This window comes from Arachis duranensis, chromosome 9 (genome assembly GCF_000817695.3).
Source record: "Arachis duranensis cultivar V14167 chromosome 9, aradu.V14167.gnm2.J7QH, whole genome shotgun sequence".
Lineage (NCBI taxonomy): Eukaryota > Viridiplantae > Streptophyta > Magnoliopsida > Fabales > Fabaceae > Arachis > Arachis duranensis.
Window position 1 is genome coordinate 109,760,693 of NC_029780.3, and position 22,422 is coordinate 109,783,114.

The 22,422-nt window shown below is 37.7% G+C and overlaps 2 protein-coding genes and 1 non-coding gene across 3 annotated transcripts; 1 reads left to right on the top strand and 2 right to left on the bottom strand.

Moving 5' to 3' along the window:
• Positions 1 to 2,822: 2,822 nt before the first annotated feature.
• LOC107466982 (xyloglucan galactosyltransferase XLT2) lies at positions 2,823 to 4,731 on the bottom strand. Its single transcript, XM_016085980.3, has one exon. The coding sequence runs from the start codon at positions 4,507 to 4,509 to the stop codon at positions 3,049 to 3,051; it is 1,461 nt and encodes a 486-aa protein (XP_015941466.1). The 5' UTR covers positions 4,510 to 4,731; the 3' UTR covers positions 2,823 to 3,048.
• An 8,932-nt stretch (positions 4,732 to 13,663) lies between these two features.
• Positions 13,664 to 14,856, bottom strand: LOC107466904 (CDGSH iron-sulfur domain-containing protein NEET). Its single transcript, XM_016085911.3, has 2 exons — positions 14,529 to 14,856; positions 13,664 to 14,146 (listed from the first exon to the last, which is right to left on the bottom strand). Exons 1-2 carry the CDS (start codon positions 14,756 to 14,758, stop codon positions 14,047 to 14,049), a joined length of 330 nt encoding a protein of 109 aa, XP_015941397.1. The 5' UTR covers positions 14,759 to 14,856; the 3' UTR covers positions 13,664 to 14,046.
• TRNAS-UGA (transfer RNA serine (anticodon UGA)) lies at positions 13,809 to 13,890 on the top strand. The gene has a single exon. It is a non-coding gene; the product is annotated as a tRNA-Ser (tRNA).
• Positions 14,857 to 22,422: the final 7,566 nt, after the last annotated feature.

Sequence of the window (22,422 nt, forward strand, 5' to 3'; positions counted from 1 at the left end):
CTATCGAACCACTTCATCGCTACTTTCGTCAAGGTTGTCACAAAAGCCTTGTAGCGAGTAGCATCAGAGACGTCAGCTAGGTACATCCGACTTTTGAAGTTGCTTAGATGATGCTTTGGATCCGTGGTTCCATCGTAGAGGTCCATATCGGGGCTTTTGAAGTTTCTCGGAACTTTTGCCCTCATTATGTCCTCGCTGAAAGGATCCTCTTCACCCAAGAGCGGCTCTTCTTGTTTGTCGCGGGAGTTGTGACTCTTGAGGGAAGATTCCAGCTTTAAGAGTTTTCTTTCTAACTCTTTTCGCCGTTCCATCTCCTCTTTTAGGTACTTTTCAGTTTCCTTTTGCCGCTCCCGCTCTTGTTCTAACTGTTCCAGGCGGCTGTGGACTAACCCCATGAGTTCAGTTACATGGGATGGTCCTCCTTTTCTGATTCGCGCCCTTCTGAGGAATTTACCTTCGGGTTCTTTACTTCGGAGGTGCCTTCTCTATGCTGATTGTCAACTTCCTGGTGGAGGGCGAGGTCCGCATCGTTATTGCCTGTGTCCAGATTCTCTTGTTCAGAATCTGTCTCTACATGGCCTTCTTCGTGGGATCTGTCCGCCATCGATGGATAATCTCTCGGGTCCCCGGCAACGGCGCCAATGTTACGGTAGGTAACCGGAGATTAATAGATTAGATGACGTTAGTTGGCCCAATCGTCCACGGATGGTAGTCTCCGAGCTGGTTCGCGCGCTGGAGCCTCCTTCCGACTTGTGTGCGTGAGTGAATGGGGGTTAGTACCTGCAAAGACACTCCGATGCCTAAGTTAGCAAGGGTGTTAGCAGGTCTAGAGAGTATTGGGCTTAAAGATACCTGAGGGGTGTCAGTGTATTTATAGTGGTGAGCCAATAACCACCGTTGGAGTAGTGCCGTATCTTTAGGGTGTTAACCGTCCCATTATCTTAGGGCGGTTTAGATATGGCTTGATGAAGCGGTTGGAGAGATTTTAGGGGCGGTTACTCATTTGAATGAGTGTTTATCTGCCGGCTAATCTCATGCCCGACTTCTTTAGGACAAGTCGTAGTCAATACCGACTTCTTGATACTAGTTCGGTGCGTAGTAAAGCTCAATCCTTTGGACTAAGCCTTTCTTTTGGACCTGGGCCTTTATTATTGGGTCAGGGTATGAACAGTTACTTATGTGTAGGATTTATAATTTTTACTATTGGCTCAACACATACCAAATTAATAGACCAAGCAATTACATCTATTAAAATTTAATTAAAAATATTCACATGCACACGATAAAAGTGTCGGTTTCTGCCATCAACATTTAAGAAATCTATAATGCTCTACATTATTATATGCCATAGAGGTAATATTACTGTTGATTCTATCGAGCAATAATGTCAGCTTTGATTATGCCCGCTATGGTTAATTATTAATTTATTATACTCCAAGGATGCATCATAGTTCTTGGCAGCTAATAGGTTAATTAATCTATCTATATTTTTGCTTTAGTTTCTGTTCAACATATCATGCATGTGCAGTTAATGTATTACATTGTCGAATTTTATGCCATTCATGTGATTTTCTACATGTGTTCACTGCGTATGCTTCTGTTTATATTTCTCTTCGGTCAATGTATGCTGCAATATTGAGATTTGAGAAGAGTTTTTTGCACCTTAGTTAAATAATTCGATGGTGCCGACTTAGCATCCGGTATTTTGTGTCAATCAAAGGAAGAAAATAATGGAAATGTTTCACCTTATTTTATAAATGTTAAAGGTATTTCTCGTTCTAAAGCGGTAGGATTTAAAATATTTGGATGGCGGTTTTTGACAGATAAAAAAATTAGGCACTTTTTCTCCACTAATAAATCCAAACGACATAAACAAAAATGCTACCTATGACCTAACACATATTGAAGCCTTTTACCAAAGAAATCTTCAACAATAGGAAGAAAATTTAATAGAGAAAGTGTCATTTTCATCGCCGTGCTTTTCTTGTTTAGCATGTCCTTAACTTGTGTCCTTTCCTACTTGTTGCCGTAACCAACTAACCATGATGCCATCATCCCAAAAGCGATACCATGAAAATAATAGGAAGGTTTCTTGGATTCCTTTTCGTTTATATTTTCCTAATGTGACTTTAGTAATACTAAAAGTTCTTAAATGAATTAATGTGGATCTAGGAGAACTTTATTCTTAACCTTACACCGTGGCAGTATGTTTAATACGAGGGCAAACGACTTGTCTTTATGCGTCATTTACCCTTTGAAGGCCCACAAGGCCACTGCAACAAATTGAATGGATTCCCCACTTAATTAATTAAAAGCAGTCTTTCGAAAGAGGTGAGGCCACACATTTTAACCTTTTAGGGGGCTCCTTTGTTCATATCTATTCTGCTACTGCAAGTAATCACTTTCTTACCACCATTGTTTTCCATGCCACCTGGTGAAATTCATGCAATCATTCACAACTCCCAAGTCAGCCTCATATACAAAAAATTGCAATTGTTTATAACAAATTCATGAACAATATTGTTTGACTTTGATGAACAATATTACATTTCTTTGTGGACATCCAATGATTGCTCGTTCCAAAGAGAAAGAACAGAAGAAAACCATGAAGCATTAACAGCCACACGTCAGAGCATTATTATGAGCAAGAGTTTGATCAGAGAGTCAGATAGGTCCACCAATCTCAACCAATAGAAAAGAAAGAAACAAGTAACAGCATTCATTCACTTATTTATGCATAGTACATGCCATTGGACAATGTAATTAACAACCTCGTTTCCTTCATTCATGTATGCCCTGGTACCCTAATTTGCTCAATCAAGTGGATAATAAATCACCGTAGTTATGTTTAAAAAGAATGCCAATATCAATCATTTTATATTATATGGTATATGGTACATCCCGTTATACATTAATAAATAAATAAATAAAACCTGTAAAAGAAAAACGCTATCCTACCAAACTTACAAGAAAAATGGTGTTCTTATTTTCTTATTTATTTATCAACCCCCTTCTTTTCTTTACTGAATGAAACACCCAGCTCCATTTTCATCTCCACTTACTGAAACTCAAATCTTCTTGATCCCTAAACCTTCTAAATACCCCTTCCATGGCAACATCAAAAGCATCCTTCATTCCCTCCAATCCATTGTTACTTTTGGCATAAACCAACCTTGGAATATACTCGATCACTTTCTCCCGCATTTTCCTAACCTCTTCCTTGCTGTAGCTTTCGAGAACCGCTTTTACCGAGGTCCCATTCTTAACCGCGTTCCGGTCTATGTAAACCGAGTAACTACCCGGTTCAGCCGGCAAGAACCACTCATACTGAAAGTAAGCACTCCGCCGCCAGAAAAAAACCGGAATCGAACCTGCCACCATGCAATCGAAGATCGAACGCCGCGTGAAGCTGTCCCCTCTCGGCTGAAGGCAGAAATCCGACTCAAGAAACGCCTCCATGATCGCTGACGTCCCGTTCGAGCATCGGCTCCCGCGTGGGGCGCCGGCGAAACAGAAGAGCGAGCTGCGGCGGCGATCGCGGACGAACTGCTGCCAGCGAGTTACATCAGAGTCGAATCGGGGGTGAAATCCGGTAGGATAGGGAACACCGACGTCGAAGTAGTCCCAAGGGTTACGCTCGATGAGGAGGCGCGTGACGTTCCTCATCCCTGTCTTGTAGATGCAGCTTGAACCCCAGTCTTGGTCCTTGGACCTTCGAAAATCCCATGTGATGCGCCCCATGGTGATAAAGTGATTCCAGCCGTTGGATTTCTTGTAATAGGGTTGATCATTGAGCCACGTCAGCATCATGTCACAGTGATGATCGCGATCCTTTGCTGTTGATGTGTTGGACCATAGGTACTTCCCAACCGCGAGTCCAGCGTAGAAGGGGATGTAAAATGCCGTAGCCAATTCTGGTTCCGTTACCCTGCACTTGTGGTGGAGCATCCTCCTGTGGAAGATTATTTCCGACACGAATTGGTCTGTCCAGTACCACGCCGGAAGGAGATCCTCCGGCACGATTCCAGCAAGACCGGCAGCACTCTGGCCGAGTCCATCGTTTGCGAGGGCGATGCAGCGGGAGCTCCACGGGTTGAGGTTGTCGCAATTCTCGAGAATTTCTTTGTTGAAGGTTCTGGGGAGGTCGTAGACGAAAACCCTTCCGGAGCCGCATTGGTCGAGTGAGGTGTTCTCGATGACTTCGTTTTGGGGGAGTGTGGGTTCTTGAACGACAGCGTTTGCAGGAATAGAGAGGTAGGGATGGTGGGCGTTGGTTGAGTTATGGAGAAGTGTAGATGGGTGAAGGAAGGCGTCAGGGTAGGGGAAGCCACGGAGGTTGGAGAGGAGGAGGATCTGGAGGAAGAGGATGATGTAGAGAATCCATGAACGAGGGTTTCTAGGAGAGAGGAGGTGTATGAGGGCTGCGGTGAGGGCTGAGAAGGTGGATTTGGGATCGGAGAGTTCGGGAGATTTGGGTCTTCTGTGGGGTTCCGATGAATGGGGAAGCATGAGAAATGAGTTGTTAGTGGCGGAGGGCTTGTATGTGGAGTATTACCTGGTAGTCACTATGCAGTGAGTTGAGGGAAAGTAGCAGAGATAAAGGATACATATGGTGGATGATGATGATGTTGATCGATGAGGAAGAGAGAGACACGTGTCAAGGACTTTTACTGGGTGCCAGGGGCAACCGACACTCATCATGCCAGATATTCATTGACATGTGGCTTCCATTGAGTTGCCTATCCATGCTCTCTACCCCTGCATAACATTCTATTACTCTATTCTACTATTACAGTATTACTATACCAAACCTATTTTAACCTCGTTTTTTGATATAAAATAAGATTGAATAGTAGAGTAAATGGTTTGGGTTAATAGTTAATATGGGGTAGTGAAGGTGAAGTGCCATGTGATCACAAGAAGGGGACCGGAGAGAGAGGCGCAGTTATCGGTGATGGAGCATGAAAGCAGCTTCGAGAGAAATTCCATTTACCAAGTGTCTTCAGTCTTGACAGTTTGCGGTTGCGTCGCCGTCAAGTGTCCCGCCACGTGCACCGCTATTTATAATTGGACCCCGTCCACTAACTGTACTTCAAATACGACGCCGTTTCCTCCATATAATAACAATTGTAATTTGCACATGCCAGTTGAAAACGGTGCGGACCATTCGGGTGAAAGTGAAAACCCACCGTCTTGGGGCCCATTTGTATTGGCCTCAACCTTGCTTATATACCCACATGGATCATATGATTTTCATACACGGTAGAAATTTAAGTACAGTCTACTTCACGTGAAATTAATAGTTAAAAGTCGTTAAAAATTATCTAACAGCTTTTAGCTATCAATTTTACATAAAATCGACTGTATCTGAATTTTCATCCTCATACATATAATTATAATAATATTATTAGTTCTACTGGATAAACAATAAAAATTGTGAATAATATAAACAACAAACTGTAATCTGGTCCAACACCATTAAAAACAAAAAAAATCCACTTCTAATTACCCCACTAAAATTCCTATATTTCACATTTTAATCTTTAACCATCTCTTTTTTATTCTGATGACCATCGCAACACTACACTTTCAAACTCTCTCATTGGAGGCACTTCATTTTTTATTGGTCGCATTAGTTGGCATTAATCCGAGTCTCGCAACAAGGATCAGCGTCATCGCTTCTTTTCTACCCAACCCTATTATCGACAAAAAAACTAAACATATAATTAAAATAAAATTAACCATCTGCATATCTAATCAAACGAACATCTAATACGTATGATTTAATTGTATATACTTAAGTCCAATCTAAAAAACTAAACATCTAAATTAAAATAAAAATAATCATCCGCATACCAACACCACGCCTATAACACCACCCACAGTAATGAACTTGAAACTTCTAACAACAGCCATTGTGAATAGTGATCACGAGACAATAGCAGAACAATGAAGGACACGGATATAGGTGCAGCTATGGCCGCGTCTGAGAGCGATGTGGAACAGTGGAAGCAACGACTACAGCTGCGACTGCATGTGTGAGGGAGAGCTGTATTCGATTGCGTCTGCAAGGAGTGGAGGGACAACGGCGTTTTGCTACGTTTGAACGATGTGAAGTTGATGACGGCGTTTTGCTACGTTTGGATGGCTGTTTCTGACGACAATGACGAGTTGTGATGGTGAATCGAATATGAAAGATGTATGATAAGCGGGAGACAATAAAAAATCGTATGAATGAACAATAAAATTACGTACAAATTCTTATTTTTAAAATTTTAAAATTTAATAATAATTCGTTAATTGATTAAGAATTTGAATTAATTTATCTTATTTTTTAATTTTGTATTCACATTATCTACTATATAAATTATTTTTCTATATTTTTTTTAATGCGGCTAAACACTAAAAATTAATTATTATATATTCTTTTATATTTTATATATTTTTAATATGTTTTCTGTGCCAACGTTGATATTATTGTCTTACATTCATACATAAATAACAAATATTTTGTTTTATCATACTATATTCCAATTATGCAAAAAGAATTACAATACAATAGAAATACATACATCTCTTTGTCGTGAATACTAAATACATACATGATACATGCACTAATTTAAAAAAATTCCATTCGGCTTTGCTGGGCTGCTAGCAGTGATAATGTTTATTATTTATCAGTAGCAGTGCGCCAGTGCTGTTTCTAGTAAGATTATTCACAATGTGAAAGTGGTAACAAAATTTTTTTATAGTGAAAAAATTTAAACTGATATGAATTGTATGTTATTATATCAATAAAATTAATTAATTTTTAACTTATTATTTAAAAAAATACTATATATGAGCTAATATTTTTAATAAAAGATATGAAAGACTAACTAAAGTCCAAGTGTCAACTCATGTATATGATAAATATAAAAAATATATTAATTTTTAATATGTATATTTAAATTCATGAATAATCATATGATTACGTATGATTTTTTATATGGGATATTAAAATTAAATTCTTATACTATTATTTATAAAGGATGTAAATAATCATAACGTTTTTCATTAAAATAATCAATTATTATTAGTCGTTTTACTTTTATTAAATTCAAATAATTTTACTTTAATGTACACTTTCAGTAAAATAAAATTTAAGTAGAAATCATTGTCTGATGTGTGAAATCCAGAGTTAAGTCCCAATTTAGTCTTTGAGATTGACGAGTTGTACTGATTTAATCCTTTAAATTTCGATTGCACTAAATTAGTCTCCCAGATTCAAAAAATGCACCACGTTAATCCTTAGCCTATTTTCCGTCACCGAAAGACTGACGTCGTTAGTGACTTGGTCAAATAGTGTCACGCTAGACACACTAACGGTTATATAACGTGGCTTAAAGTTTGATTTGCTCCAATTTAGTCCTTATCCCCCTTTTAAAATCTAAGTTCATCCTGTGACCTCATCATCTTCTTCTTCTTCTCGTTTTTTTCTGGTTTTTCGTCTCCTACTCCCTTTTCGAGTTTACCATCATGATTGCAAGTGGAAGCCGAGTTCCATGCGGTCCAACACAAGAAGTTCCAGTGGAAGTAAAGCATCGGGTGTTCCACAATGGTATGGGTGTGGGTGCCGCCCTACTCTTCGGTGGTCCACAACAGAGGCTAACCCTAACAAACCATTCTTTGGGTGCCCTAACTATAATATTAATGGTAAGAGGTGGTGTGGTTTGTTTGTTTGGGCTGACATTGGAGAAGAAGACCTCAGAGAAAAGGTAATTTCTACTGTGGATGGTGACCAAGTTAGGGTGGATTTGGCTTGGAAAATTGGAAAGATAGAGGCTGAAGTTAGAACCCAAAAAATGTACATTTTAGTTTTGGCTTTGTTTATAGTCTTTGTTGTTGGTTTTATGTTGGTAGTTAAATCTTGAAGATGAGTTTGTGTTACATTGTTCATGGTGGAAGTGTATTAGAAGAAAGAAAAATTCTCCTTCTCAAATTTCCTAGTTGTTTTCTGTCATTCAATGAAATTGTTGAAAAAAATTACAAAAAATGCATCTGAAGTAGCATAATTGAAGCTGAAAGAAATTGTCATAATAATAATAACCATACCAATAAGTTTTAACAAAAGTAACAATAATCCTGCCATAGTAATGACAACTCTCCAGACAAATAAACAGTAGTTCTAATTCCAAAATACACCTTAGCAAAAGGACACAGAGTGCCATCATTATCATATTGTATTCAAATATAATAAAAGTCTATGTCATAAATTCAACCCACAAAACAAAAAGTAAGATTCACAAAAAGATTCAAAATTTCATCCAAAATAGGCTGCACAGATCAGATACATTTTCATTTGTTCTTCCTTGGTGGCTTGAAGCCAGGTGTTGGGACAAATTTCAGGAAGTTGGCCAATCTGAAAGATGTGGCTGAGCTTGCTCCTTGTAGTGGATCCATCGTGATCGATCCTGATGGTGGTGTGGAGGACCTCATTCTGGTCTGTAACTTGGATGGCCTCACAGGTGGATCATATTTCAGTAGGACATAAATTCAGTTGAATGTGCACAATAATTTTAAGTATGAGTTGTGAAACTAAATGCAACTACCTCTTGACTATGTTGGGACTGTTGTGCATTAGAGTAGTTTGACTGGGAGAGATCGATCTCAACCACCTGGGCATCAACTGGTGCAGGTGCCTCAGCAGGGGCTTGTGGAGCAGCTTGAAAAGGTGCTTCTGGATGAGCCTGAGTAGGTGCATCTGGAGGAGCTTGAGTAGGAGCTTGAACAGCATTTCCTTGTGCAGTGAGCTTTGTCTTAGCAGCAGCTGCAGCTGCAGTTGCATCAGCAAGAGCTTGAGCAACATCAACTGCTTTCTTTTTTGGACAATCCCTCTTTGTGTGCCCCTTTTGTAGACAGTATTTGCAAGTAAATAATTTTAATTGTCTCTTTAGAGTCCCAGTCACCTTAGATTTCTTGCTTCCTCCATTATCCTCATCTGCATTCTTTCTCCTTTTCTTTGTTAGTGGTCCAATCTTCTTCTTTTTCTTTAGAGCTTGTGGTCTATTCTGCTCAAATTTTTCCCAAAAAAATTGTCCAGGCAATGAATTTACATAATGTGCATAAGTGTCTTTATATGCGTTCATGATGAGCCACTTATGACAGAAATCTTCAGGTTTCTTATTCACCCTAGCGAGTGCTGCACATGCATGCACACAGGGCATTTCTGAAGTAATTAACAAAGTAATATGTTATCAAAATATTTAATAAATCGTAAATACACAGATCCTAAAGGCTTCTTAATTACCTGTTAGCATCCAAAATTGACATGTGCAGAGTCGCTTGCCCAAATCCACTTCCATGTTAGTTGGATGACCATGCACTTCAAATTTCTCATACTCATCATCCCCATTCCAAATTGGCATCCACCTTTTAGACTCTTTCCTGATCTTGTCCAACCTACTTTGAACCACTGGTGGAACATAATATCTAAGTGCACATCCATCTGCATGATTCAAAAAATTTCTTTTCAGCACCAGTTTCACACAATGATCCCTTTAAGATAGTTTTCATCAACTACATTCATACATGACAGAAACATATATCAAACTAAAACAAATTTATCCACCATCAGAACAGAGCATGAAGACAAACCCCAAAAAATTAGTTGCAGACAACATCGACATAAAATCCTACCCAAATCCCACTACAAACCTTAGGGAAAAACAATATACAAAGCAATAAACTATGATCAACAACCATCAACGCATTCCCTAAAATTTGAAAAAATAACATTTTAAAATCTTCACTAACCTCGGTGACAGAACAAAAGCTCCGTTTAACGGCAAAGTACCTCCTCAGACAACTGTACTGTTCACTCATGATTCAGCAGTCTTCGGGAATCCTAATGCAGTTACTCATTTCTATTTTGAGTGAGTAATGGAAGAGAGATGTTTTTTCTTTGCGTCACTCATGGAGGAGTTGAAGACGAAGAGTGGAGACAAAAGAGGGAGAGGCCAACGTTTTGTTTTCCATCTCATAGAAACGACGTCGCTCAAAGGGGTTTTTTAGTGCCAATTTAGAAACGACGCCGTTTCCTAGTGTCCAGCGTGACACTATTTGGCCACGTCACTAACGGCGTCAGTCTTCCGGTGACAGAAAATAGGCTAAGGGCTAACGTGGTGTATTTTTTCGAATCTGGAGGACTAATTTAGTGCAATCGGGATCTGGAGGACTAAATCAGTGCAACTCGTCAATTTCAGGGACCAAAATGGGGCTTAACTCGTGAAATCCAAGCACAGCACTAGTGCACCACACTATTTGATATGATACAACAACAATAAAGTTTTGTTCTACTAGCTGAGATCGACTACATAAATCAAACGATGTTATTAAGCTCTGTCATGTATCATGTCTACAAAGAGACGTTTACATGTAGATCTCATTTGACCACTTTATGGATGATCTTCTTAGGTCTTTCTATGTGTTTCACTCTTTATCCATCTTCCATCTCATCTACTCTTCTCACTGGGTATTCTGTCGGTCTTCTTCTCACATGTCCAAACCATCTGAAACACAATTCTACCATCTTTTTTACAACGGGTGCTACTCCAACTCTCTTCCTTATATCTTCGTTCTTTATTTTATTCAATCGCATATGACCACTCATCCATCTCAGCATCTTCATCTCTGCCACACCCAGCTTATGTTCGTGCTCCCCTTTGGCCGACCAACACTTCGTACCATAAAACATAGCCGGTCTTATAGCAGTTCGATAGAATTTACCTTTAAGTTTTAAATACACTTTTTTGTCACATATAAAACCAAATGCACTCCGCCATTTTGACCAACCTGCTTTGATCCTATGATTTACATCATGTTCAATTTCTCCATTATCCTATATGATGCACCCAAGATCTTTAAAACTTTTAACTTTTCATGAGATATTTTCTCCAATCTTCACCTCCATATTAGGGTTTTTCCTTCTCAAACCGAACTTACATTTCATATATTCCGTCTTGCTACGGTTTATGCGCAAACCATATACTTCTAGAACTTCTCTCCATAAGTCCAACTTCTTATTTAGGTCTTCCCTTGACTCTCCCATAAGGACGATATCATCGGCAAAAAGCATGCACCATGGCACAAGCTCTTGGATGTGCTATGTAAGTACTTCCAAGACTAATGTGGAAAGTTATGAGCTTAAGAATGATCCCTTGTGTAATCCTATACCAATAAGAAATTCTTCTGTCACACCACCTTGAGTCTGCACACTAGTTGTGGCCCAATCATACATGTCTTTAATTGCACGAATATATGCAATCCTTACTCTTTTCTTTTCTAAAACCTTCCATAAAACCCCCCCTTGGCACCCTATTATATGCTTTTTTCAAATCAATAAACACCGTATGTAGATCTCTTTTATTACTACAATACATTTTCATCATCTTTCTTAGCAGGTATATCGCTTCGATAGTGAATCTATCTGGCATAAATCTAAATTGGTTCTACGTTACTTGTGTCTCTTTTTTCAACCTCCATTCTATCACTCTTTCTCATAATTTCATGGTATGACTCATGAATTTGATCCCTTTATAGTTTTTACAACTTTAAATACCCTTTATTCTTGTAGATAGATATCAAGATGCTCTTTTTTCGTTCATCAATCATCTTATTTGACCTTAAAATCTTATAAAAAAATTTAATTAATCAGTTAATACTTTTTTTTAAGATCCTTTTAAATTTCACTCAGAATATTATCAGGTAGTGCTGTCTTATTACCACTATTTGATATGATAAATGTAAAAAAAGTCTAACACTTCGTTTAGCGGTCAAAATAGATTTTCAAGGAAAGAGTTGTGCATCAAAGAGCAAAAGTTCAAAATCCATAGTAAGTTGAGCAAAATGGTAAGTAACTAGTTTTGAACTATAATTGTTTGATTTTGAAGGATGAAGGTTTTTTTTTTGTGTGGATCATGTCATTTTATCTTAGAAAATAACATATAACACATGTGAGTTAATTGACTTGATACTCTATATAAACATATAAATCGTTCAATGTAAATATTTATTTATTACAAAAATATTTATAACAAAAAAATTAAGTACAAATAATTAAAATTTATCTTATTTAATATTTATTAATTATTATTAGAATTAATAAATACTAAATAAAATAAATTTATTTTTTTCCTGTCTTTCCTGACATTATTATTTCTGTTAAAAGGGCACGGTGGTACTAGCTGCTAGATCCACCCTGCTGCCGGCTTATGTTGTCAGAAATTACCAAGACAAGTTCGTGTTTTTTCTTTGTATGTTTGGAATCGACCAGTTAAATAAGAAGAAGTTTCAACCAGTTAATTGTACTATAAGCTATGGTAATGAGCAAATTTTCATGGTACCATAATTCGTATATATGCTACATATCACCCAGGTCAACGCTTCAGCTCATAGTCATAGAGAGACATATATTCAAATATCATATATTGTAATAACTAGTTAGCTGCGTTAGTTACAGTTTGTGGAATTAGTTTAGTTACACATATATATCATGCCCGAGTTGTTGGGAAGTTAGTACTCAGTAGATTGTGATTTGTGAGTAACAAAAACATGGGGTTATCAACCTTTATTTGGTCTAGCTAACAGTAGATTAATTAATGTTACAAAATAGATAATTTATGGTGCATGATGAATTGCGCAAGCACTGATATCAAAATTAAATGACCTTTACAACTTTGGCCAAACCAATTAATTATCGTCAAAACCAGGAAGAATTTCATTTAAATCAAAATTACCTATAAACACCTACGCATACACCTACTCGGATTTTACTTTGTCACTTGGAAATTGATAAAATCATAATTAGTACAACTGTGCATGGATCACCACACTATTTTTCTATCAATTCTAAGTTAATTATGTTAATTATGTATAAAAAATCAATTATTTGTAATATATTGTATAAATTAAATTTTTTCACAGAATATATAAATTAAAAAAATACTTAGTATACTAAGTACTTAGAACTTATTCATGGTTTCTCTCGGCCACTTGGTAGTTGACCACAATAAAAAAGAAAAATTGTGGAACTTGAATGATAGATGATGAAAGCTGGCGCTGATCATGTCTGACTAATAAAGTAAAGTAATGCCACAGATCCAGCAATCCAATGTCATAATTATTACATATTTTGGAAAGAAAAACTGAAAAGATTAGTGAGATGGCGCTAGAAATCCAAACAAGGTGCACACACACATATACATGTGTTTATAGCTGTAAATTGTTGTAACTCTAGTAATCGTGTGTATATGAACAAACGGTGCCAAGCTTTGGATCAACGGAACGGGGGACACCTGTCCCCACCATAGCCGCTTGCCGACAATTTCCTACGCTCAAATATTCAAATTCCCCCAACATATATTATTATAGGCATTTGAAATTCTGAATAATTGAATCTTCCTTGTTCAGTTGTTTGAGAAACACTGATCAACGTTTCCCCACACTAGATGATTGGTTGTATTTTTAGTTTTCAAATTTGAAGTGCATAATGCAAGCATCACGTTGTTTATAAATAATATAAATATAAATATAAATACATTTAGTATATTTGTAAAAATACTGCATTTAATGTTACGACTTACCAGTAACATTTTTTTGGGAGAGAGAGAGAATTTTGCTATCATTTGTTTGAAGGAGTTGGGTCCGAGTTCGATAGAAGATAGAGTCCACAATCCACATCTAACACAAAATGGTATACCCAAAAAAATAAAAAAAATGGGCCATTTTCAGCCAATAAAAATATTATTCAAGGAAATAAAAAGCCAACAGTCGATATGTCCGAGTGGTTAAGGAGACAGACTTGAAATCTGTTGGGTTTCGCCCGCGCAGGTTCGAACCCTGCTGTCGACGTTTATGTATCATACAACTATTTTGGAGTCCAAAGCAAAATCATGGACAATACTTAAATTCCAAAATAGGATTTTCCAATATTGGACAAATTAATTAACTAACAGGGAAGCCACCTTTTATTTGCTGCATTGAAATCAAAGCAAATACTAAGATTCTCTACTTTTTCAGAAGCAGAGGTCCAACGTTATCCCCAGTGGCCTTGTTATGCTTTACATGGCTTCCGTCGCACAGAGGAAAAGTTCCTGATCTCCAACATCTGCACCCACAATATCAACACTTTAGAAACTTAAACATGATGCACCTAACTTTAAGGGAAAATTGAAGACTCTCTATTAGACACGCCAATATGTATTATGGTAGCTTTACTTTCCAAACAACAATTTTCAAACTTAGTATGTCAAACAAGGAGTTTCTTGGCATGAACTTGCAATAAGGACTTGAGAGTAATTAAGACAATTCTTCCACATGGAGCATGTTAAAATTTCCTCAAGATTAATCAAGATTCATGAATCAAGCATATATTATCAGCTGTATGTACTCAGTGATATAATTGTATATATATTCCTTAATGACATGTCATCCCTAAACCTTGTTCATGTTTGAAATGATATGAAATTATAAAGGAAGAAGGATAGTACCTGCAATAGGGAGTGAGGGGTTTAGAGAGTTCAGAGACGACAACAGAGTCCACAACCTTCTCCTCAGTCTTCCTGATATCAGGGTTGATTCCAACACCAACACCCGCACCCTCTGCTTTCACAACCACCGCCATGCGACTCTTCTTCCTTGCTGCTATGTTGCTCTCAGCAAACCCCTTCGGTGCCAGTGGCTTCATTATCATCTTGTTGAAGCTTAAAACGGATTCCATTGTCCAAGTAGAAGGAGAAGATGGAAGACAAGGATGGTATGTGTGTGTTCCTTAACCTGTGGAGAACACACTCCATCTAACCTCTATTCTATTGTATGGTTAGTTTGCGACACACGTCATTCGCACACATCTCCTTCTTTTTCTTGGTAGGTGAGTCAACATTGCAAAGAGGAAAGTCAAAACCACAAAACATAAATATTTTTAAACGTTAGTAATTTAGTGAATTTAGAAAAATTTTATTTTATGTTTTAACTTTTAACTGTCTACCAGTATTATTGTACAAGTTCATCACTAACTATTAGAAACAGTATATGTATTAATAAATGATTAGCTTTTTTTCGTATATATTAATCCACTATTTTCTTTGTACGAAAAATTAATTATTTGTCTTTGATGTGCGGATAATTTATACACTTTTTAGCATTGTTTTTACATAGTTTTTAATATGTTTTAATTACTTTTTAGTATATTTTTATTAATTTTTATGCAAAAATCACATTTCTAGACTTTACTATGAGTTTGTGTGTTTTTCTGTGATTTCAGGTATTTTCTGGCTGAAATTGAGGGACTTGAGCAAAAATCTGATTCAGAGGCGGAGAAATGACTGAAGATGTTGTTGGATTCTGATCTCCCTGCACTCGAAGTGAATTTTCTGGAGCTACAGAAGCCCAATTGGCACGCTCTGAATTGCGTTGAAAAGTAGACATCTTGCGCTTTCCATCAATGTATAATAATCCGTACTTTGCCCAAGATTTGATGGCCCAAACTGGCGTTCAAACGCCCACCAGAGACCCTTTTCTGGTGTAAAACGCCAGAACTGGCACCAAAGCTGGAGTTAAACGCCCAAACTGGCACCAAAATTGGCGTTTAAACTCCAAGAAGAGCCTATGCACGTGAAAGTTTCAATGCTCAGCCCAAACACATGCCAAGTGGGCCCCGGAAGTGGATTTCTACACTATCTACACTTAGTTACTCATTTTCTGTAAACCTAGTTTACTAGTTTAGTATAAATAGCACTTTTTACTATTGTATTCATATCTTTAGATCATTTTTGAGACTATCTTTGGATCACTTTTGATCTCTTGATCACGTTTTGGGGGCTGGCCATTCGGCCATGCCTGGACCTTCATCACTTATATATTTTCAACGGTGGAGTTTCTATACCTCATAGATTAAGGTGTGGAGCTCTGCTGTTCCTCATGAATTAATGCAAAGTACTATCATTTTTCTATTCAATTCACGCTTATTCTTGTTCTAAGATATTCACTCGTACTTCAACCTGATGGATGTGATGATCCGTGACACTCATCATCATCCTCCCTTATGAACGCGTGCCTGACAACCACCTCCGTTCTATCTGTGAGAGCTTGAGTGTGTATCTCTTGGCCTCCTGGTTCACGACGCATGGTTGCCTCTCCTGACAACAGAGCCTTCCATTTCGTGAGATCAGAGTCTTCATGGTATAAGCTAGAATCAATTGGCAGCATTCTTGAGATCTGAAAAGTCTAAACCTTGTCTGTGGTATTTCGAATAGGATCTGGGATGGGATGACTGTGATGAGCTTCAAACTCGTGACTGTTGGGCGCAGTGACAGTGTGCAAAAGGATCAATGGATCTTATTCTGACACAATCGAGAACCGACAGCTGATTAGCCATGCGAAAAACTGTAGAGGACATATTTTCACTGAGAGGACAGATAGTAGCCATTGACAACGGTGATCCACCAATATACAGCTTGTCATGGAAGGGAGTACGCATGATTGGATAAGGACAATAGGAAAGCAGAGGCTCAGAAGGAACAAAGCATCTCCATACGCTTATTTGAAATTCCCACCAATGAATTGCATAAGTATCTCTATCCTATTTTATGTTTTATTTCTCTTTTTATTATCAAACCTTATAACCATTTGAATTCGCCTAACTGAGATTTACAAGATGACCATAGCTTGCTTCAAGCTGACAATCTCTGTGTGATCGACCCTTACACATGTAAAGTATTACTTGGACGACCCAGTGCACTTGCTGGTCAGCTGCGCGGAGTTGTGAGAGAAGTGTGAACTCACGATTTCGTGTACCAGTCTTAAAAATAATAAAAAATGAATTTATCATTTCATATTGGTGGACGAAATTGTGATCATCAACAATGACTCCAAAGACTTGGTGCTCTTAAACATGAATCACACTTTGTCACAACTCCGCACAACTAACCAGCAAGTGTACTGGGTCGTCCAAGTAATACCTTACGTGAGTAAGGGTCGATCCCACAGAGATTGTTGGTATGAAGCAAGCTATGGTCATCTTGTAAATCCTAGTCAGGCGGATTCAACTGTATTAAGAAATTATAGTAAACAAAAATAAATAAAATAGGATAGAGTTACTCATGTAATTCAATGGTGGGATTTTAGATAAGTGTATGGAGGTGTTGTGTTCCTTCCGAATCTCTGCTTTCCTACTGCTTTTATCCAATCTTTGTCACTCCTTTCTATGGCAAGCTGTATGTAGGGCATCACCGTTGTCAATGGCTACATCCATCCTCTCAGTGAAAATGGTCCAAATGCTCTGTCACAGCACGGCTAATCATCTGTCGATTCTCGATCATGTTGGAATAGAATCCCTTGATTCTTTTGCGTTTGTCATCACGCCCAGCAATCGCGAGTTTGAAGCTCGTCAGAGTCATTCAATTCCGGAATCCTACTCGGAATACCACAAACAAGGTTAGACTTTCCGGATTCCCATGAATGCCACCATCAATTCTAGCTTATACCACGAAGATTCTGATTAAGGAATCCAAGAGATATGCGCCTGGTCTAAGGTAGAACGGAAGTGGTTGTCAGTCACGCGTTCATAGGTGAGAATGATGATGAGTGTCACGGATCATCACATTCATCATGTTGAAGTGCAACGAATATCTTAGAATAAGAAAAAGTCGAATTAAATAGAAAATAGTAGTACTTGCATTGAAACTTGAGGTACAGCAGAGCTCCACACCCTTAATCTATGATGTGTAGAAACTCCACCGTTGAAAATACATAAGTGATGAAGGTCCAGGCATGGCCGAATGGCCAGCCCCCAATGTCTAAGATTGCATAAACTGATCAAAGATGTCTAATACAATAGTAAACTATCCTATTTATACTAGACTAGCTATTAGGGTTTACAGAAGTAAGTAATTGATGCATAAATTCACTTCCGGGGCCCACTTGGTGTGTGCTTAGGCTGAGCTTGATCTATCCACGAGCTAAGGCTTCTCTTGGAGTTGAACGCCAAGTTGTAACATGTTTTGGGCATTCAACTCTGGTTCGTGACGTGTTTCTGGCGTTTGACTCCAAAATGCAGCATGGAACTGGCGTTGAGCACCAGTTTACGTCATCTAATTACGAATAAAGTATAGACTATTATATATTGCTGGAAAGCTCTGGATGTCTACTTTCCAAAGCCGTTGAGAGCACGTCATTTGGAGTTCTGTAGCTCCAGAAAATCCATTTTGAGTGCAGAGAGGTCAGATTCTAACAGCATCAGCAGTCCTTTGTCAGCTTCCTATCAGAGTTTTGCTCAGGTCCCTCAATTTCAGCCAGAAAATACCTAAAATCACAGAAAAACACACAAACTCATAGTAAAGTCCAGAAATGTGAATTTATCATACAAACTAATGAAAATATCCCTAAAAGTAACTAGATCATACTAAAAACTACCTAAAAATAATGCCAAAAAGCGTATAAATTATCCGCTCATCACATATTTGAAAATTTTATTTATAAAATTAATTTTAATGTATTAACAGATTACAACATAAAGAATATTGTACGTTGATACAATAGAGTTTGTAATTTATATATACAATAGTGTTATGTTTAGAGTTTTGATCTTTCTATCTTCTTCTTCGATCACAACAATTTGTATTTCTAGTTCGCGTTACCTTATAATCAAATTCTCCTCAATTAGCACTCTCAATCCAATATAAATTTCGGTGGAGGGAGGAACTCTAAAATTGATCCAGGTAGTGAGGAGGATGAGGAGGATATTGTGGTATTGGAGACAAAAGATTATTCTTAGGGGTTGGAGGCTTGTATTAAGAGTCTCTCGAGGAGACTCTTTGCAGATAAGGTATTTTCGATTGGGACAATGGACAATGGACAATACCCTAAGGGCGATATGGAGTAAATTGGAGGGGTTTCGATCGATTGAGATAGGTCCTAATCAATTCCAATTCTTCTCTGAGAATGATCTTGATGTTCACATAATTGAAAAATGATCTCCTTGACTCTTTAAGGATTATATCTTACATGTGAGAAGATGGGTTGAATCGGATGAACATGACCAGAAAAATGTTACTTGCTGGATCCAATTATGGGGTCTGTTTGAGCAGTTCAAAACTATTCAGGTTGAAAAAGGACTTGGGGAGAAAATTGGAGAGGTGATAGACATGAGTTTTTTCTCTGTTCGTGGAAGAGAATCTCGAATTCTCAAGACCAAAGTCTGGTAGGATGGTGATAAAAGGGTGAAAGACATCATTTGTATGGTTGAACTGAATGGTAAGGTGCTGGAAATTGGATTGCGATTCGAGAGGATTGGAATTTTCTATACCTACTGTGCTTATTTATGACATGATTCCAAACACTATTCTAAATTCATGGGTGCTATTAAACAGGATCATATGGGTGAGTGGGTCAAAACAGATCAAGTGGGCAAGAGGATCGAGTGTCGAGGAACTGGTGATAACTCCAGCTTCAATAACTCAAACTTAAGCACTCCCCAACCGAGAAAAAAGCCATCCCCAACTGGTTGATATATAATTTTGCCAGCTTGAATGTCAAAGGGCCAAAAAATAACTCTATGGAGACATCTGGAGCTAATAAAGAGGATGATAATTGTCCGAAAGTGGTTCGACAGTTAATTAAGAAGACTAGTGAGGCGTTATTCTTGCAAGATATTGCTAGTAATATGAACACTGATGGATCTACTCCACAGAACTTACCTAATGAAGGAATGACCAGTAGGAGTTCTAAGTCGAAATAACTTGTTAGACAAGGGACTAATTCAAGTAAGCTGTTTGGAGGAATAAAAAGAAGAAATCAAGGGAAGAAAAATGAAAATAAGGCTAAGAAGATCTGTATGGTTGATGATATGATTGCTAAAATGAAGGTGGAGGGTGCTAGCTGTTCAATGGCACCCGAAGAGATATGAAGCTCATTACGTGAAATTGTCGGGGTTTGGGGAGACCCCTGACAATCCATAATCTCAAAGGGATGTCACAATCTCACTCCCACGAGATTATTGAAGTTGAGGTCATGTGGTTTTACGAATAGGAAGATTATTGATCCAGTGGATAGCGTCGGAGGCTTGGCACTAGCTTGGAGGGACAATGTAGTAGTGCAAATAATTGATAGTTTAGATTTTTTCATCGTGATTTTGGTGAAAGACACATCAGTTAATGTGGAATGGAATCTCGTTGGTGTTCATTTCAGCAGCCATGAACAAATACGTTCAACACAATTTCAAGAGATGTCAGCAATCTTACAACAGCAACAAGGTAACTCATGTATTTTGGAAGATTTTAATGCTATTGTTGATCAAAGTGAAAAAAAAGTGGAGGTAGTCTTAAATCACAGTCTTCTATAGCATATTTTAATTATTTTATTGGTGATAATGTTTTACTTGACTTGAGAATGATTGGTAGACCTTTCACTTGGAGTAATAGGCAGAGAGCAGGGAATTGATTCAAGAACGATATGATAGAATATTAGTGGAAGAAACATGGCTGCAACTGTTTTCTAATCCAGTAGTTCTTAGATTGTTCGAGATGGGTTCAGACCATGCCCATTTCCTTTTTGACAGTAATCCACAAACTAAACATTAAAAAAGAAGATTTAAATTCCAAACCCGATGGTGTGAGGAGGATTCAGTCCAAATTTTGATTAGTGAGATTTGAAACACAGAAATTGAAGGCTTCCCCATGTTTCGACTAGCTCAAAAGCTTAAACTCATTCGATATCGGCTGGTCATATGGCAGAGGAGTAGTCTTTCTGTAAACCTCGCGAAATTAGCGAATAATTAATCCATAAATTAAATTTTAATAAAAGAAATTAGAAATGTAAATTTCATAGTAGAAAATAAGATAGAGCTAATTAAAACAAAAATTTGACCATAATTTTAAAGAATTTGGACTAAAAATAGGCCAAACGGATCGGACCGATCGAACAAGACCCGAACCGGGACCGTGCGCCTAACCAACTCATTAAATAGATGAGTTGCAACTCATATTCTCCCCCATTCAGCATGCAAACACGCTAGGGGATGCTCAAAGGGAGGAAGAATACCCTCCAAAATTCACAAACCCTTGATTCCATTCAAATTCACGTAACTTTTGATCTAGAGCATTGATCACCGCACCGTTTGCGATCACGTGTCCACAGTGACGAGTGATGCTTGAGCATCTTTTTTATTTTTTCCTAGTAAATTTGCATCTAAATTATCGAGTTTAATCAAGAATTAATTATCTTTTAGCCACTATGGATGCTACTTTGAGTCTTGTGCAATTCTGTTTATTTTAGGTAGCATTCGGCTGGATTTGATGGAGTTTTTGCAGCACAAGAATTAAAGGAGAGGATAGCGAGGAGCGACGCGCGCGCGTACCTGACGCATGCACGTGATTTGGTGCTTTCCATGGCGACGCGTACGCGTGAAAAGCAAAGTTGCACGGCGACGTGTGCCCGTACCTGACGCGTACGCATGACACGCGAAGAAGAGCATCGACGCGTACGTGTGACTGACGCGTACGCATAACATGCGCCACGTGCAGAAAATACAGAAATCGCTGGGGATGATTTTTGGGCCCTATTTTGGCACTCAAGTAAGGCGCAACTCTTTGTCAAGTTAGGCGTGGATCCAGTGAAGTAAGTGGTCCCCATCCATCAATTGAAGACTTGCTGATTGCTATAATTAATTCTGATTTAAATTCAAATTTGATTTTAAGATAGGAAAAGATATTATTTTAATTCTAGAAATTAGATTTTAAATTAATTAGGATTAGTTATAAAAAGGATAGACTTTTCTTCTAGTAGAGGGGATTCCATTAGTTAACTTTTCATTCCACCTCAACCCAATTTACAATCCTAGTTTTCTCTCTGAACCATGAGCAACTAAACCTCCACTGTTAAGGTTAGGAGCTCTGTCTATTGTATGGATTGATATTATTATTTTTCTATTTTAATTAATGTTTTGATTTATATTTCAAGAATTGTTTTCGTTCTTTATTTTATGAATTTGGTGGAATGGAAGTATGACCCATGTTCTAATTGAGTTTTTGTATAATTTTGAAAAGTTCTTTACTTGAGCAACATCTTGAAAACATATTCTCCTAAAATTCTAATTATCTGGACTTAACGGGATACGTGACATATAATCCTCTTATATTTGGGTAATTAGGATTTTTGTGGCATATAAACTGGAATTTGATCATCACCCTCTAATTGGAATTAATTGACCAAGGAATTGGCAGTTAATGAATTTTAGAGGAGACTAGGAAGGTCTAAGGAATTAGGGTCTAGTCACATATAGTTTGCGATGAATTAAATCTTGCATGATTAAAATAAATTAATAAGAAAAGTCAATCCATAAAATAGATATCTCTGAAACCTTAACTGTTTTCCCATATATATTTCACA

Coding starts and splice junctions, on each gene's coding strand:
- LOC107466904 (XM_016085911.3), bottom strand. CDS start 14,758: ATGGAATCCGTTTTAAGCTTCAACAAGATGATAATGAAGCCACTGGCA. Junction 14,147..14,528: donor CCCCTCACTCCCTATTGCAG/GTACTATCCTTC, acceptor TTGTGGGTGCAG/ATGTTGGAGATCAGGAACTT.
- LOC107466982 (XM_016085980.3), bottom strand. CDS start 4,509: ATGCTTCCCCATTCATCGGAACCCCACAGAAGACCCAAATCTCCCGAA.